Source organism: Anthonomus grandis, chromosome 1 (genome assembly GCF_022605725.1).
Source record: "Anthonomus grandis grandis chromosome 1, icAntGran1.3, whole genome shotgun sequence".
NCBI lineage: Eukaryota > Metazoa > Arthropoda > Insecta > Coleoptera > Curculionidae > Anthonomus > Anthonomus grandis.
Genome location: NC_065546.1, coordinates 35,072,471 through 35,089,256, shown reverse-complemented (window position 1 = coordinate 35,089,256; position 16,786 = coordinate 35,072,471). Strand labels below are relative to the sequence as shown.

General features: G+C 33.6%; 1 protein-coding gene across 3 annotated transcripts in view; it reads left to right on the top strand.

The window, feature by feature from the left end:
- Positions 1 to 8,160: 8,160 nt before the first annotated feature.
- LOC126744857 (flotillin-1) overlaps positions 8,161 to 16,786 on the top strand; it is a 38,909-nt gene continuing 30,283 nt past the window's right edge. The window contains exons 1-5 of one of the 3 annotated variants that reach the window (XR_007663344.1): positions 8,161 to 8,359; positions 14,157 to 14,232; positions 14,297 to 14,387; positions 14,469 to 14,732; positions 14,847 to 14,891. Coding sequence is in view for 1 of the 3 variants with exons in the window: in XM_050452418.1 (XP_050308375.1) it covers positions 8,308 to 8,359; positions 14,157 to 14,232; positions 14,297 to 14,387; positions 14,469 to 14,732; positions 14,847 to 14,891 (528 nt within the window). In the remaining 2 variants the exon portion in view is untranslated. The remainder of the gene's footprint in view (positions 8,360 to 14,156; positions 14,233 to 14,296; positions 14,388 to 14,468; positions 14,733 to 14,846; positions 14,892 to 16,786) is intronic. The other 2 variants (XM_050452418.1, XR_007663358.1) reach the window with 2 other exon arrangements.

Sequence of the window (16,786 nt, the reverse complement as noted above, 5' to 3'; positions counted from 1 at the left end):
TTTTCAATTGGTAGATTTATTAGTTAGTTTGTATATTTTACAACTACACCATCAAACAAAAAATAAATCACCAAATAGATTGTTACTGCAACAACATTATTTTAATATGTTTCTACAATACGAATGCTCTTTGACAGATTCTTTATTTCACATTAGTGCATCAACAAAATTACACGAACAATATGTTGAAAAGTATTAAAGATCCTTCTTAAATAGGCCATAAATAAAGCAAAACATATGCTGAGAATACATTTAAGAAGGGAGTGATATAATTTTGTTAAATTCTATAGCTATAGAAAATATTTTTTAATGTTAAGGATTTCCTATAATATAATTTAGGTATAAGGGATGAAAAAAAAAACCCCAAACTTGACCGTAATAAAATGTGATCTAAAACAGATGCCTAAATGTAGCGTTATTTCTTTATCTTTCCTTACAGCTTTCGTTTTTTTTTGTATTTTGTCACGTTTAGGAAAAACCACAGATGTAAATAGCTCCGCACCACAGATGTAAATAGTGCGGAGCTATTTACATCTGTGAGAAAAACCTTTGCAGAACCATAAACATCTGGGGGTATAAGGGTTTTTTTAGCAAGGGACGCATCTGCGATACCTCCTTAAATTTAGTCGCTTTATAGCTTTTGTCATGAACAGTTTGAGCTTTATTTTGTAAACTCACAACTTGTTTTTTTTCTGGTTTATTAACAAATACATTTTTCGTTTTGGAAGTGCTCTGTGTTTTTTTTTTAATTTTGTTGAACATCAGCAATATAATCAATAGGTTATGAACCCAGCACGCTTCCACTGCGCAAGTGTATTTTTGTAACCAGTTAAAGTGCGTGTATTGTCCGAAAAGAAGTACCGTGCGTGCATACCGATTTTCATTCGTGCGAGTGTTAAGCAAATCCTTTATTATGGCTAGCATAGATAATAGGGATTTTAACTTCGTTAAGCTCAACGAAACCCATTACACTCTATGGAAATTTGGTGTAAACCTAGCTCTGGGATCAGCTGGTCTTTTGGGTTATGTCGAAGGTGCAGAAACAGAGCCGGACAAAGAGACAAAAGCAACCGACTGGAAGAAGTGGAGCACTAACTCATTAAAAGCAATGAGTATTCTGGTGGGCTCTGTTGAGATGCGTTTGCATACGTGTCTTATCAATTGCACGACTCCAGTAGAAGTTTGGCAAAAACTAAAGGAACGATTTGGAGAAGTCGGCGATGATGAGAAGCAAAGTGCGTGGCAAAAATTCTACGACTTTCGTATTGTCGATGGTGTCCAAATTGCGCAACAACTGGAAGTGTTTGAGTGCATTTGCAAGCAGCTTGCTGATTCATGGGAAAAACCATCTGAAACAGCAAAACAGTCAAAGCTTTTGTGTAGTTTGCCACCTAGATTTTCAACGTTTCGTATGGCATGGGAGTGCACGCCATCAGTGGATCGAAAAACGGATGTGCTAATAAGCCGGCTAATTCGTGAAGATAAGTGTCTTTGTGATACTGAGTCAAGTGTGGCATCTCTAGCCTTGCAGACACAGGCCCTAATTTTAAATAAAGGTAATCAGCAGCAAAGCAAACAAAAGTTTGACAACAAAAAGCGAATCGCAAATTTAAAAAAACGAACGAATTGCGCGATTTGCAAGCAGAAAGGCCACTGGGCACGAGAGTGTCCGAACAAAAAGTACCGAGGTGAAAACGCGCAGAAAGAAGATTCGTCATATAATGCCGAGGCATACATCAGCGATGTCAGCGTTTTTTATTCAAAAACTGTCTCGAGTGATGAAGATCTATGGTTAGCGGACTCTGGAGCTAGCATGCACATTACATACAAGAGGGAATTTTTTAAAGACCTTAGCGCAGTAAGTGATTTTGTGAAAATTGCTGATGATAAAGTCTTGCCTGCAAGCGGCAAAGGTACGGTTATGATTCGCGAGAAAGTAAACTGAAAAACTGTGTTACAAGAACTGTAAAACGTTTTGTTAGTGCCGGAACTTCGAAGAAATTTGTTTTCGAACGTGACTATCAACGATGAGAAGTTTTCGTTTCATGCGTATGAAACGCATTGAAGTGCGCGACAAAAATGGTAAGCTTACTTCTCGTGGCGAAAGACATCGTGGACTTTTTAAAATGAACTTGAAGTACCTATAGTAAAGTGCAATGTGGCCGAGTCAAAGCGTAATATGCTAAAGCTTTGGCATGAAAGGCTTGGTCATGTTAACATTCGTGCTGTGGTAAGAACAAGTAAGCTGTTCGAGTTTGGTAACGGAAAAGACGATTTCTTTTGTGAAACATGTGTAGGTAAGCAGACCCGTAAGCCACATCCCACAGCAAATAAATACCGGTGCATCTTTAATCCTGGAGAGAAAATTCACACAGGATGTGTGCGTTGGCAAGCCGTTAAACGTATTATTCGTTATTTGTTGGGGACTCGCGAGCACGGAATAATTTTGGGAACCAGTGGGAGTATAGATATTTGTGGCTACACTGACGCAGATTATGCCGGCTGTTTAGAGACGCGTCGGTCAAGAAGCGGATTTCTATTTCTGCTGTACGGCGGACCAATTTGTTGGTCTAGTCAGCGACAAAGCGTCGTTGCATTGTCAGAAGCTGAAGCTGAGTACATTGCATTAGCGCACGGTACCAAAGAAGCTATTTGTAATGAATTAGGGATTTTGGTTAAAATTATTCCGATTTTTTAGCAAGGGACGCATCTGCGATACCTCCTTGAATTTAGTCGCTTTATAGCTTTTGTCATGAGCAGTTTGAGCTTTATTTTGTAAACTCACAACTTGTTTTTTTTCTGGTTTATTAACAAATACATTTTTCGTTTTGGAAGTGCTCTGTGTTTTTTTTTTATTTTGTTGAACATCAACAATATAATCAATAAATTTGTATTAGGAAAAAATGCATACAAGAATTTTGTAGTCGTAAATGATGGCTCATCATTATAAATTATATATCTTCATAATCAAGTAAAGAAAAGATTCATGAATTGCATAAGTAATATTTTGGTTTTTCTGAAAGATGCATTTTAAATTTGTATAATTGCTTTAGTCGCAACTACTTATTTTTTTATTTATATGAGAAGCAAAGGTTAATTTATTGTCAAATATAAGGTCCAAATTTGTTGCTGGCATTTATATGTTGCAAATTTCAATACCATGATTTTTTAATATAAGATCAACAATGTTTTTATTTCTTCCAAGAGAACACATTAATGAAAGGTATTTAACTTATTAAGGTTTTCCTCTAATTTGTAAATATTAAGTCCTGAGTGAATTGATTTTAAGAAAGAAGGAAAGAGTTACCAAAAAAAGTTGCATACACCTGGGAATCATCCGCATATCTACTGTTGAAGTTTTGACTAAGGGATTATATTTTCTATGTCTGCAACCGCGAACATAAGATTCAATCCTTTATTGATAATTCATCTTTGCCTACTAATAGGGTTTATTAATTTAAATAACGCCTATAATAAGGTCATCTACTTACATTGCCCCAGGGAAGTAATCTTACTCCATTTTTGTTTTTCATTTTTATCAATGATATTTTCACGATTATTGGCAGTAAGTTTCTACTGTTTGCCAATGACATCAATATTTTTCGTCTTGTTAATAATCCTCATGATTCCATGTAACTGCAAGCAGATTTTGATAGAGTTTATAAATGATGCGTTAACACTCCCACTTAACCTTTAGAAATGTAAGAATAAATGTTACGTAATAAATGATACCACGCTTCCAAATTGTGACTGTATTCGTGAACTAGAGATCTGTGTCGATAAAAATCTTGCCTTTAACGCTCATATAGATACCATCATAAGATCTTGTTTAAATGCCCTATGCTTCATTGTAAGATTAATAGAGCTATTTTCTAATACTTAAAGCAGAACGATTTTGTTTAACTCCCTAGTAAAATCATGCTTCGTATATGGATCTTTATTATGGTTTCCTAAATATACAGTGCATATTAATAGACTCGAATTAGTTGAATGCGCCTATTCTCGACCAGTTAACGTAAATATCACCTTTCATAAATGATAAAAAAAGTTAATTTAAGAATGCTGACATTTAGTTTCTAAAAATATTTGATTTTTATTTATTAAAACTAGCTACAAAATATTAATTATATTTATCGTTTCAAGAAATATTATTGACAAGGCAAAATGTAAAAAAAACTACCTTTTTCCAATTTTCGACCAAAGGTGACATTTTGTCGACCACATTTAGTCCAGTTTTCGACCGGCGGTCGAGAGAACTGGATTTATGTGGTCTATTTATTGACCATAATATAAAAACCATTTAAAATAAATAAATTAATCAGGTTTGTTTCTAAATTTATTATAAGTATTTATAAAATAATGTAATAATAATACATAAATTTACAAAAAAAAATTGGTACTTCTTTGGCTATTAAAAAACTAAGTAAATGCATATGCATATATGAATAAAAGTGAGTAAAATATACTTGAGAAAAGAGTAAGAACAGTAAAATTGTAATTAGCGCAACAACTAAAATTTAAGCGTTATTATGTACAAAACAAACAAGTATATTCTCTATCAGAAATGTCATCATAAGATAGTCCAATGAAGTCTGTACATTTCATGTGGTACCACCTAGAACACTTATCACATCCAACATTTTTTTCATCTTCCTCTTCAGTATCACTTATTAAATCTTCATTGCAAGATGAACATTGCAGATGCCCTCGTTCAATTATTAAGTTATTATCATTTTCTTTTTCAAACTCTTCTGGTTGTTGAAGAGAGTTTTCATCTTTCTTTCCTGCCTTCTTTTTTACAATTTTGTTTTTATTTTTCATTTGCCTGTTCTCTCGCTTCCTTTTTATATATTCCTCTTTTTGTCGCTTCTCATCTTCTTGTTCTTTAGTCTCCAAGCTTGAGAAGAAATTGCACTGGGAAACTTATCCTTTATATTCCTATTCTTACCTCTATATTCTACTGGCTTGGGATATGACAAATGATTATCCAAGATGGATTTTAATCGCATTGCTTTGGGAGGATGCTGAATGTCAGACATTGTTACTGACGCGCTTACATCATTAATTACGCATTTATTAGATAATAATTGCTCATTATTGCCGTTAACTTCAATAACATTATTATTACCCGCTGTATTTTCTGTGTTTGTTTTATCTGTTAAGGCAGGGGAACTTCTCACCGGATAGTCATTCTCAATCGGTGATTCATTTTCTTCAGACACAAATTCTACGATAGGTGCACGATCATTATTTTTCGAGTTTTCGCCTATATCTTGAGCTTCAGGTTCAGTTATAGCAATGGCTTCTAAATTGTTTTCCAGTGTTGCAGCATCGAATGGAACTATTGCAAGGTCTTGCAAACTAACAATGTCTCCTACCTGAATTTGATTTTGTTCTGTTTGTAACCTATTTGCGTCTCCTTCAGCAGATTTAATTTCGTTCAATATCACTTCAACATTGATGCCATACTCTGTCAAGGAAGGAGCTAATTTTAAAATTACCTTTCTTGCTGCCATCAATTCTGCAGGTGTAACATCTTTTTCGATATTTACTATATCTAAATGCACGGTTTGTTCCTGTATATTTTTTACACATTTGGTATAATCAACATTATCTGGATTTAAAGGATACAACCCGCATTTCCGAAATCCGTTAATTATCTGCCCTTTCATGACGCTATTATTGAGAGTTTCTTGGAATAATTGACAGAAGTTTAATTTTGTAACACACATATTTGTGTTTTCCGGACGCGCTTGCCAGTTGCGAACAGTCTTTTTCCATTCGGTCTTCAATGGCTTAAAGACACTTACATCGGCAGACTGTACCATGTGTGTCGTATTGGGTGGCAAGGCATACATCACGATTTGATTTTGGTCGCAATATTTAGATAAAGCCAAAGTCATATGCGACTTGTGACCATCAATAAACAATCTGACTGGACGTTATATCTCTTTCTTGTCGAGCCACTTCGAAAAACCATTTGCTATATATTCGTAGAAAAGATCACTCTTCATCCAACCACTATCAAAGCGCCCAAACATCCAATCGGTTGGCATGCTTTGAATAACGGCCTTTGGAGGACGAATATATGGAAACACAACTAATGGTGGGCATATTGCTCCATCAGCCGAGAAAACAAATAAACTGTCAAATTTTCTGCTGGAGCTAAAACTTTTCCACTTTTTGGACAAATAGCAAATCCACTCTCGTCTCCATTAAATATACGGCTAGGATCATGCAAAACATCTGTGAAATTATTATCCTTCAAATATGTTGGCAGATCGTTAAACCAGGCCCTAACGTATTCTTCGGTAACAATAGCTCTGGTCTTGTTAATTCCTTCAGCTTCTCTTAAGGATAGCTCTGGGTGTCTTTTTAAAAAGGAGATCTACCTTTTTTAATGGAAATCCACATTTAGCTATTTTAATAACCCAGTCTGTAATCCTTTTCTCTACTTCTACAGTCAAAATGGGATCTGGTCCAGTTTTTCTTCGAGCTCCTAATACTCTTCCGTGCAATCTATCTATCAGCGTTGTTTTTGGAATAATATATTGTCTACTAGCCGCTCTAATTTTCAGATGCTTTGTTTTAATTGCGTTTAATGCAATCTCTATTTGCTCTGCAGAGTACTGAAACAGTTTTCTTTTTATTTTAGTTTTTTGAAGCTTAGCAGCGGAAAGTTGCCCTGTGTTAGATTTTTTAGGTGCCGACATCTGCAACAATAGGTATAGCATATTATTATATTATGTTACCTATAATATTGACATATTTGCTCAAATTCGACTCAAAATCAAAAAATTTATTTTGTTCATTCATGATTATTTTTTTTATTAAATAAAATAAAATTAAATCAATTTTATTAAATCAATAAAATATAAATTCAGGATTGGTGGTCGAAAAAACTAAATTTCGTATACCATTTCTCGACCACTGAAAAATGACGCGAAATATTTAAAAAAAGGATCGAACTATCAGGGTGGTCGAAATCTGGCCTAGACTTCCTTTATATATGTCAAACAATGTCATAAAAAGAAAAGGAACATAAGGAGAAAGCATAAGTTAAAAAAAGACGCTATATTTTAAACGAATTAATCCATTTCTCGACCACCCCGGTCGAGAATTGGAAATTCGTTAATCTGATGTTCCAGATGGATGACCACCTTGATTTTCACAAAAAATTCAAAAATAAAAATGCTTTTTTTATAAAAACTAAGTAAGAAGGGTCTTCTTTTACCTTACATCGAAAAACATATTAGTTAAAGATAAAGCATGATGATCTACCTACTATTTATTAATGAGTATACCACTAGAAAATCACTAAAATCTTAAGTACACGTGCAACTGGCAAATTTACAACGTCTGTAATGGCTGACTGTTTTAAGCAGAGATTGCGCGGGAAATTTAAAAATCTCTATTACGGATGGTCGAAAACGGGAATAAGGATTATGAAAGTAGATAACGAGTTCGGTTCTTGTTTTTTATTGTTTTATTCATAAATGGTCGAGAATAGGCACTGGTCGGCTAACTGGCGCATTCACCCTATGTTAGGTTTAGGAATTTAGGATGGATGGTGTATACGCTGAGAGGGGATTCAGTGAGCAGTTATTCAATCCAGTCATCAATCTGCTATTTGTGGGAGTTTGGTGTTTTCATTCAAATATGCAACAATCAAATTGATTACTGATCATTTTTGAATTTTGCTGATCCCTGCATCCATACACGAAAACACAATGTATTTTACATTGGCCCAGAAAGAGCTCATATATAGAGCATGCAACTGGTTCCATGATGTTCAGATAGGTTTGGTTTGATGTTAATCTATATGCAACAACTTTGAATAATTTAAAATTTGCTCTTTCAGATAAATTTAAATTGTTAGTTAGTTAAGCATTTAATGTGTAGTACTATATTAGTTTTGTATCACACTATTTAGTAACTTTGATCTTGTTATTTCTTACATTAATGAAATTAACTGTATTATCTGTCAATATTTTAATAATTTTATTATTAGGATTTGTTTCCTGTTAATAAAATAAAACTTTAAATTTGAATTCAATTTATTTATAATCACGAACATAATATATATAAATGAATGTTTACGTGATACGCCACTGGTGAAAGTACAATTAAGGGCACGATTCGCCGGCGCCATATTAATTATATTCTGACATCTATTTTTGTATTTGTAGTTGTTTACAGAATAAATTTTTATTTGGTTTACGCTGTCTGTGGGTTAGAGATGAGTACAACCGATTGTGTCTAAAAAATTGATCCCTGGTTAGTGGTTGCCTTTTGGGGGTGTGAAAGATGGTTTGGGGATTTGTAACCTGTGGACCAAATGAGGCTCTTGTTATTTCAGGTTAGTTTTTCCAGGCATAATTTTACTTCAATTTCGTTTATAAAGCGGTTTATTAGAGACCTTGACTATTTGATTAAAATTAATTTGGTTTTTGCGGTTCAGTCATGATTTAAACTTAGCCGGGAGTGGGCTTTGGCTGGGTCAATTATCTAATAAGGTTTTTTCCACAGCTCACATAGTGATTAATAGCTTTAAAATCTGATAAAATCTTAACTCTTCCAGGCAGTCATAACCTGTCAAATTCCTTTGTTTTTATAAATAATTAAGGAATTATCATTATTAAGAATGTGAGTAAAATATCACAGGGATGTTACAGCCAAATTCGTGGATATTGCCTGTTCGGTCAGCTTATATATTGCAGAAAGATCAATTTGTCAAATTCAAATTTTTTTCAAGTTAAAAATATCAAAAGCCTACCTATAGTTACAAACTAAAACATTTATATACAAGATCAAAACACAATTTAAAAGAGGCCCTAGGCGATCAATCATTTGAGAAAAAGATTGAATCAATCGATTGAGTCAATCATTGGAGGTCACTTCAATCATCCATGAATTTTTTGATCAAAGTGCATTCCCAAAAGAGGTTTCGTTTTAAACGGTACTGTTCCCGATGTTTTCCTATTTTTGTGAAATTTTTAGTGGTAAAATTTTAAATATGTGTGTTGAAATGATGGTCTCAAGTGCAGATTTAGGCTTCCTTGCTTTGACTGTAGCTGCCGTCAAGTAAAAAAACAAAAAAAGAAGAGGACGCGAAGGTGGTCAAAACAGTGGTATAAATTAAGAAATCTCTTCACTCATAAACATTTACTCAATGTTTTGTGCAAAACAGAACCTGAAGACTACAAAAACTCCCTCAGGATGGACCAAGAAAGTTTTGATTTTTTATTAGAATTAGTGAGGCCTAAAATAGAGAAAAAAGACACTAATATGCGTGAAGCGATTCCTGAAACTCAGAGACTTTCCATCACATTGAGGTACCTAGCTTCTGGTATGGATTTGGAAGACTTGAAGTTCATGTGCGCCATTGCACCTCAGATTCTGGAACTTATAATAATGGAAACTTGCTCAGCAATTATCGAGGCATTAAAAGATAATATTCAGGTAAGTTTTCAAAATCTTTTTATTACACATTAAACATATTTGCATATAGAAATAAAAAAGGAAACATAAAAATAAATTTAAGTGTCTAATTCACATTGACAAAAATGTTGAAAACAAGTCCCGCCGCACTTTCTTCTTGCACATTTTCTGCACTGGGTTGTGGTGAATGCATTACAGAAAGGGCAGAGCCTCGGGAAGAACTGTCATTGGCTTCAGGTGGAGGGTGTATTGATTGTTGTGACAGAGATGGAGAGCACATTTGTTGTTGTGTTAGAGATGGAGAGCACATTGGTTGTTGTGATGGAGATGGAAACTACATTGGTTGTTGTGACGGAGATGGATACCACATTGTTTGTTGTAACGGAGGAGCATAAAAACAAAAAAAAAACATGCTTTATTGTTATTAACAAAGAAAAATTGTTCTAAACAAAGCTACCTTAAATTACTACCACTAAACTTAACCACTACACCCCATACACACTCCAGTTCCAAAACAAACATAAGAACAGCAGAAAAAAAATACATAAAAAGTAAATTAAATTCTATAAGTATCCCCTCAAGTATAAGACAGCAAAGAATTCAAACCATACAAACAAATCAAATAAAATTCAAATACTGTAAACTACTGTACATATGATGCGGTGAGACAGCGCTGCCAACTATAACCTGACTGTGGTGACGCTGGAGGTTGAGAGGGTAACCAACGTGGGTGCGTTCCAAACAATCTATCCCTTGTTAAGCTACCCATTTCTGCTTCAAAAAGCACATCATTTATAATTTTTTCGGCGAACCGCTTTTGGTCTGGAAGTAACTTTTTTAGTTTTATAGCCCAACCCTTAGCTATAGTATGTCCTCTTCTAGCTCAGGTATTCTAAAATACTCTGAAGCCAGTTCCACTAGATGCTCAGTTGGATCTGGCTGACCTTTTTTTTTCTTTGAAAAAGGCTGTGGAGTTGGGGTAGGAGTGATGGAAGCTAGTGCAGTTTCATTAGTATGAATAGAAGCAGTACTTGAAGCAGGAAATGGCTGTGAGTCTTCAGGCAACAGTGACTGCAACAAAAAACAAATAAATTAGTTAAAACAAAACTATGGAATAATAGTAAAGATGTTATGTTGTCCTATGAGTATTTGATATATATATTTTTCTTTTTTTCAGATTCTAAAAACTAAAGAGGGATGGACGCAGGTTGCACAGGAATTGGAAGAAAAATTGAACTTTCATAACTGTGTAGGAAGTGTTGATGGTAAACACATATTAATCCAAAAACCCTCCAATTCGGGGTCTTAATATTATAACTATAAAGGTTCGTTTAGTATTGTGCTTATGGCGATTGTAAATGCAAATTATCATTCATGAACATCCATGTCGGAGCAAATGGCCGAGTGTCAGATGGAGTGTTGACGAATACATTATTTTGGCACAGGATGTCTGAGAATCGGCTGAATATGCCAGATTCTTGACAGGTACTAATAAAAAATTTCCGTATGTGTTCGTTGGTGATGAGGCTTTCCAACTGCTTCCTAATTTTATGAAGCCCTATAATAGAGCTGTTAACTAATGATAAAAGGATTTTCAATTACAGATTATCCCGAGCATGCAGGATAGTCGAAAATGTGTTTGGAATACTTATAAAGAGATTCAAGGTATTCCAAAATAACATTAAATTTCAACCACATAAAGCTAGAAAAATTGTTATGGCATGTTGCCATTTGCACAATTACTTGTGCTTAAGAAATAGAAGGAACTATTTGCAACCACATGACGTTGATAATGCAAATTCTTCTACCAGTAGTGTAGAACCTGCTTCATGGACACCAGGAACTTAACTATTGCTACAACTTCAAAGAACCAAAGGTAACTCAACAGTTGAAGCCAAGCAAATAAGGGATAACTTTTGCAAATTTTTCAATACCTCTGGGTCAATCCCATGGCAACAAAATTGTTTGAATAATTGAAATAATTTAATTAAACTTATCAACCTTTATATAATGACACCCTATATATAATTATAATGTATAATAATAGATATATATGTGATAAAAAAAACTCTTACCTCTGAAGTTTCTGTTGATGCAATTTCAATTTGATCTTTTATAAATAAAAGGTCGTTGTAATACCAGAGCGATGGTTCAGGAACATCATCCGCTGACGCCCCAGACACTTTTTTTGCTTCAATTGCCTTGTATTCCCTGTTAAAATTAGTTCTCAAAGTATTAATTTTTTTTTTTTCATTTTTGAACAGTGAAGTCCGGTTTTAACGCTTTTAAAACACACCACTCCTAAACGGTCAAGCGTCCTCTTCAATCATTTGCGTCAATCAAACTTTTCATCAATGACCAACAGTGATTGACTCAATCGACAAACGGGTTTCTAGACGATCAATCATGCTTAATTCAATCAATTGGCGCAATCGTTTGATCAAAATGATTGACCGTTTAGGGCCTACTTAAGACAACACTATTCATTAGAAAATGTTTAGATAAATTCTGTGGTGCCATAGAAAGCCCTCTCAAACAGAATTTTCTTTATTTCAAATTTAAATTTATTGGGCATGAGACCTTGATATTCTCAGGAAGCATTTTAAAAAACATTTATTCCAAGGCAGTCTGGGGCACTTTGACATCTTTTCTTATTTAGTAGATTATTCAGTGGAAAAGCCAAACCAAAAAATATAAAAACTAAAAAATAGCTCCCTGAAAGAATATGGAGAGCAAACAGGAAGCTCCTTAACTTTTTTGAAAGCTCATCAACATGACATATTTGTACACTTATGAATAGGATCAATATGTACACCTAGGAACTTGGTACTTTCCAGACCCACATTCACAATTTCCATATTCCTGATGAAAAAAATTATTTTCTTAATTCTCTTCAACATGCAGCAACAGCCTATTCTCATGGAACCAATAAATTCATAGTCTAATCCACCTTCAATTAACTACCCAATAGTAGGTATGTAATAAAATACATAGAACATGGAATTATTAAATTTAAAGTTCCCACACTACCTTCCAGATACCTATTAAAAAAGCAGAACAATCATGCAAGTGCTGATACTCAATGTTAGTGTGAATTATGACAACATTTTCAAATACAACCGTTAGGTAACTAAAAAATAAAAACCTAATTAATTAAGACATTTATTATACAATAATAAGATAAAGTACAAACCATTAGGACATAAAAGGTAAAAATTCACAGTGTTCTTCCCTATTTCCTAAGAGACAACAATACAAATCCACAAAAATAAAATTAAGGTGAGGACAGTGTCATTTGTTCTAGAATCCCTGAGTAAAGGTTTTTTAACAGAGACCAATTATAGTCAATAATCAGTAAATAATTGGTATTAAGAAAAATTAAGTATGAAAAACAGTCTTCAAATTCAACAGTCAAATAGGGTGAAGAGCCATTCCCAAGAATGAGATGCACAAACAAGGCTAAGTAAAGGTCAACGCGAAATTTATATTTTAGAATTTGATTAAGAATGTTCTTTTGAATATAAGGTTCCATTAGCTATATAGTGGTCACACTGATTACAAATAATCGGTCATGTCAGTTTTCTCTTTGGAGTCCAAACTTGAGTTAAGGTGTAATAATTTAGATTTTAATTTTTGTTTTATTTTTAAATGAATATCTGGCTGATTGCAATTATCTTTTAAATAGGCTGAATTTTCGGATGCAAAAATTGACCAGACTTAAAAAACTCTTCTATGTAGATTTGGATAGTAGTTCTTATGGATAGCATAATCTTATAACTAGAATGCAACGTCGTTTCGATAAGTATAGTCTTGACTTGTACGATTCTTTTAGCAGTTTTAGGAGTTCTCTGGAATTCATTAGTGACTTGTGACTTTAACATGTTTCTTTAAATTAATTTGACTCGATTACATAAATCAACTTAATTTCATAACATTGATTTATGTCTTTATGTGATCTCATTAAGTTATACTAATAGCAGTATCTTTTGTATATTATATTTCGTATTATAAGGAAAAAACTTTTCATCCAAAAAATTATTTAAACAAACACAAATATTGTCATCAGACTTGTAATTAACAGGTTATATTAAAGACATTCTATGTGTCCCTAAATCCTCCAGTATCACTATGTACTAAATTTCTATAGTTTAAAAACATATAAGCTATATAGGGCCAAAGTTATATAAAGGGCTACAAAAGTCACTGAAAAATTAAAAAATTAAGAATACTAAACCTTAAAAAATGTGGATATTTCTAAGTAACATTGAAATTTAATCATACATTTTTTAATCTATTAATAAATTGAAGAATATAAGTAACTTTAATAGTTGGTAATCAAGTTTATTTAATGTAGATCATAAGTTAAGAGATAATTTAAAATAATGAAACAAAAAATCGAAATATACACACAAATATTAAGATTCATTTGGTATAACTGGTACTGGAATAATATTGTTGATAAATGAAATGTAAGCTAAAATAAATAAATTAATAGATAATATAAACTATTAATAACTCTAGATACTCACCTGCATTATCCTTTATTTCAATGAAGGTGCCTGTGAGTGATATATTTAACTTAGACTTCCATAGACCACATATCAAAGCAATTAATTAATTAAACATTTAAAAAAAAATCAGGATACCCAGTAATTTCATAAATAATTAACCATTTATTCCACTTTAAAACATCATTGTTCTAATTAAAATTGCAGGATGCTGTTACAGCAAGCCCCACTTGGTTCCAGGAGGCAGAGCCTTTATTTGGCCAGGGATCCAAAGGATACAAAGGTTACCTTATCTTATTACTAACCTTTTTCGACACTCATCTCCTAATATTTCTTGCTCCTTACAGAATATCCTTGAATACTATGACTCTTATAGTTGACAGTCCCACAGTCTACACCAGTCAAGGAGTGCCCATCTCTGTCACCGGAATTGCACAAGTAAGAAAATCCTCTAATTTAATAACTATTTGTGTTCACATCCAAGTATTATTAATGAAACGACAATTGTTTCTTGTTTAGGTAAAAATTCAGGGTCAAAATGAAGAAATGCTCCTGGCTGCATGTGAGCAGTTCTTAGGGAAATCTGAGCATGAGATTGAGCACATTGCCTTGGTGACCCTTGAGGGTCACCAGAGGGCCATGATGGGCTCCATGACCGTAGAGGAGATATACAAGGATCGCAAAAAGTTCAGCAAACAAGTCTTTGAAGTCGCTTCCTCAGATCTGGTTAATATGGGCATCACTGTTGTCTCTTACACCATTAAGGACATTAGAGATGAAGAGGTTTGTAGCAGTTTTAATAGCAATTGTAAATATACTGAGCTTGAATAATATGAACGAAAAAAAGAGTATAAACTCCGGTTCGTTACCTTCTTAATTTATACATTTTAATTTTAGTTTATTAAAGCGCGATGTAACGGCTTCTCCCCATGTGGGAACCAGGTGATTTTTCCGTTTATTGGTGTCACAATTATTAACGCTTTTACTAATTAAAGTAGTTTTTGAAAGGCATTGTATATTGCATTCATACCAGGTGGCATTTTAATACAATTCTTGGCATAAGTAGGGACTTGATTTTCTGATCATAAAGAAATTTGTTATTTAGGTAATGTTTTTTATGAATGGAAATATCCATGAATAAAAAAAGGAGATGTGAACCTGGCACGTTTTGCATATAAATCAATTGTGCTAGGGACCCTGGCAATATATGACAATGAGTATACAGGGTGGTCCGTTGATCACGTTACACACAAACTTCTAGGGTAGATAGAAAACCTCAAAAGAAAAAATAAAAGTTCATATGAACATACGTCCGGAAACGCTTCCTCAGGGAGCTAGATCTCTTTGAAGATTACTTTTAAAAACTATAGTTTTCGTTTTATACCTTCGGAACTACTTTAACTACCGCACCCAATTTTGAGACATACATTATTATTAATACATTTATCCTTTTTAACCTATTAAACAAAAATTATTTATACAATAGTTATTTTATACAAGAGGAAAATTGGGTCGATTTAACCCCATTTCTCGAAGCATTCAATTTCTGCCCGTTTGAACAGATTATGATGTTCTTATGCATTTTCCATAAAAAAAGGTGCTCTCAGTAAAAATTGCTAAGTATCACCGTTGTGAAAATTGGGTAAAAAAAAGTAATAAGATACACAAATCAATTATACTTAAAAAATTAAATCTGTGCCGTAAATAAAAAAAATGGTTAAAAACGTCAAACGTCAAACGAGTTTCATAAACAACATTTTTCATATTCCCTTAAAGAAGAAAATCTGACGGTGTTAAATCTGGGGAACGCGCTGGCCGGGTGACAGGACCTCCGCAGCCAATCCAGCACTTTCCAACATTGTCATTTATAAACTCCCGAACAATAAGTGAGCGGGTGCTCCATAATGTTATAGCCATAAGTTTTGTCGTATATTTAAGGGCAGATCATCTTAACAGTTCTGGCAGTACATGTCTTAAAAAAATTAGATAATTGTTACTGGTTAGACGAGGAGGCAACATAATTGGACCAATTCATCGTTCTCCAACAATGCCGGCCCACATATTTAACAGAGAATCTATGTTGATATTCCCTTAAAGCGGTAAATACCATGTGGGTTTTCCTCAGCCCACAAATTATTATTTTTAGAATTAAAAATGCCTTCTTTCGTAAATATAGCTTCGTCAGGAAAGAACATATTTTGGAAATTAAGGTTCTTCTGTACAGGGTGTCCCATTAAGAATATTCCTCGGCTGTATCTCAGGCCCCAATAATCGTAGAGCGTTGAAAAAAAATTAGTATAAAAGTGGCCCAAAAAAAATAGCTGGAAAATATTTTGAAGTTCATTGGTCAACCGCTAGAGGGCGTTCTAGCTACTTAAAAACTTTAAAGTCTATTTTTTCCAAAAAACCTTTAATAACTTGCATCCCAAAATATTATCGAAATAATCTACAAAGTATTCCTGACAAAAATGTTTTGACAACCATTTCTGTCAAATGTCAAATAAAGTGGTGGGGAGAGTTTCTATCTTAAATGAGAAAAATGGTAAGAAGTAGGCTTTGGATGCACCGATTTCTTTAAAACAACTTTTATTTAAAAGCTCTTTTATTGCTTTATTTTTCTCCCAAAAAGATATTATTGGAAAAATTTCCTAAAACCCGCTAGGGGTCGTCTACTTCTAACTTACGCTATTCGACTGATTATTTTAAGAAACTCAAATGCAACCATGTGTGTTTTTTTACGGTATTAAGAGCGAAGAACAAAGCTTAATAATTTAGTAAAAACCGCATTTTGATATCACGTCTCTAACCAAAGTTACAAAAAAAATGTGTTCATTAGG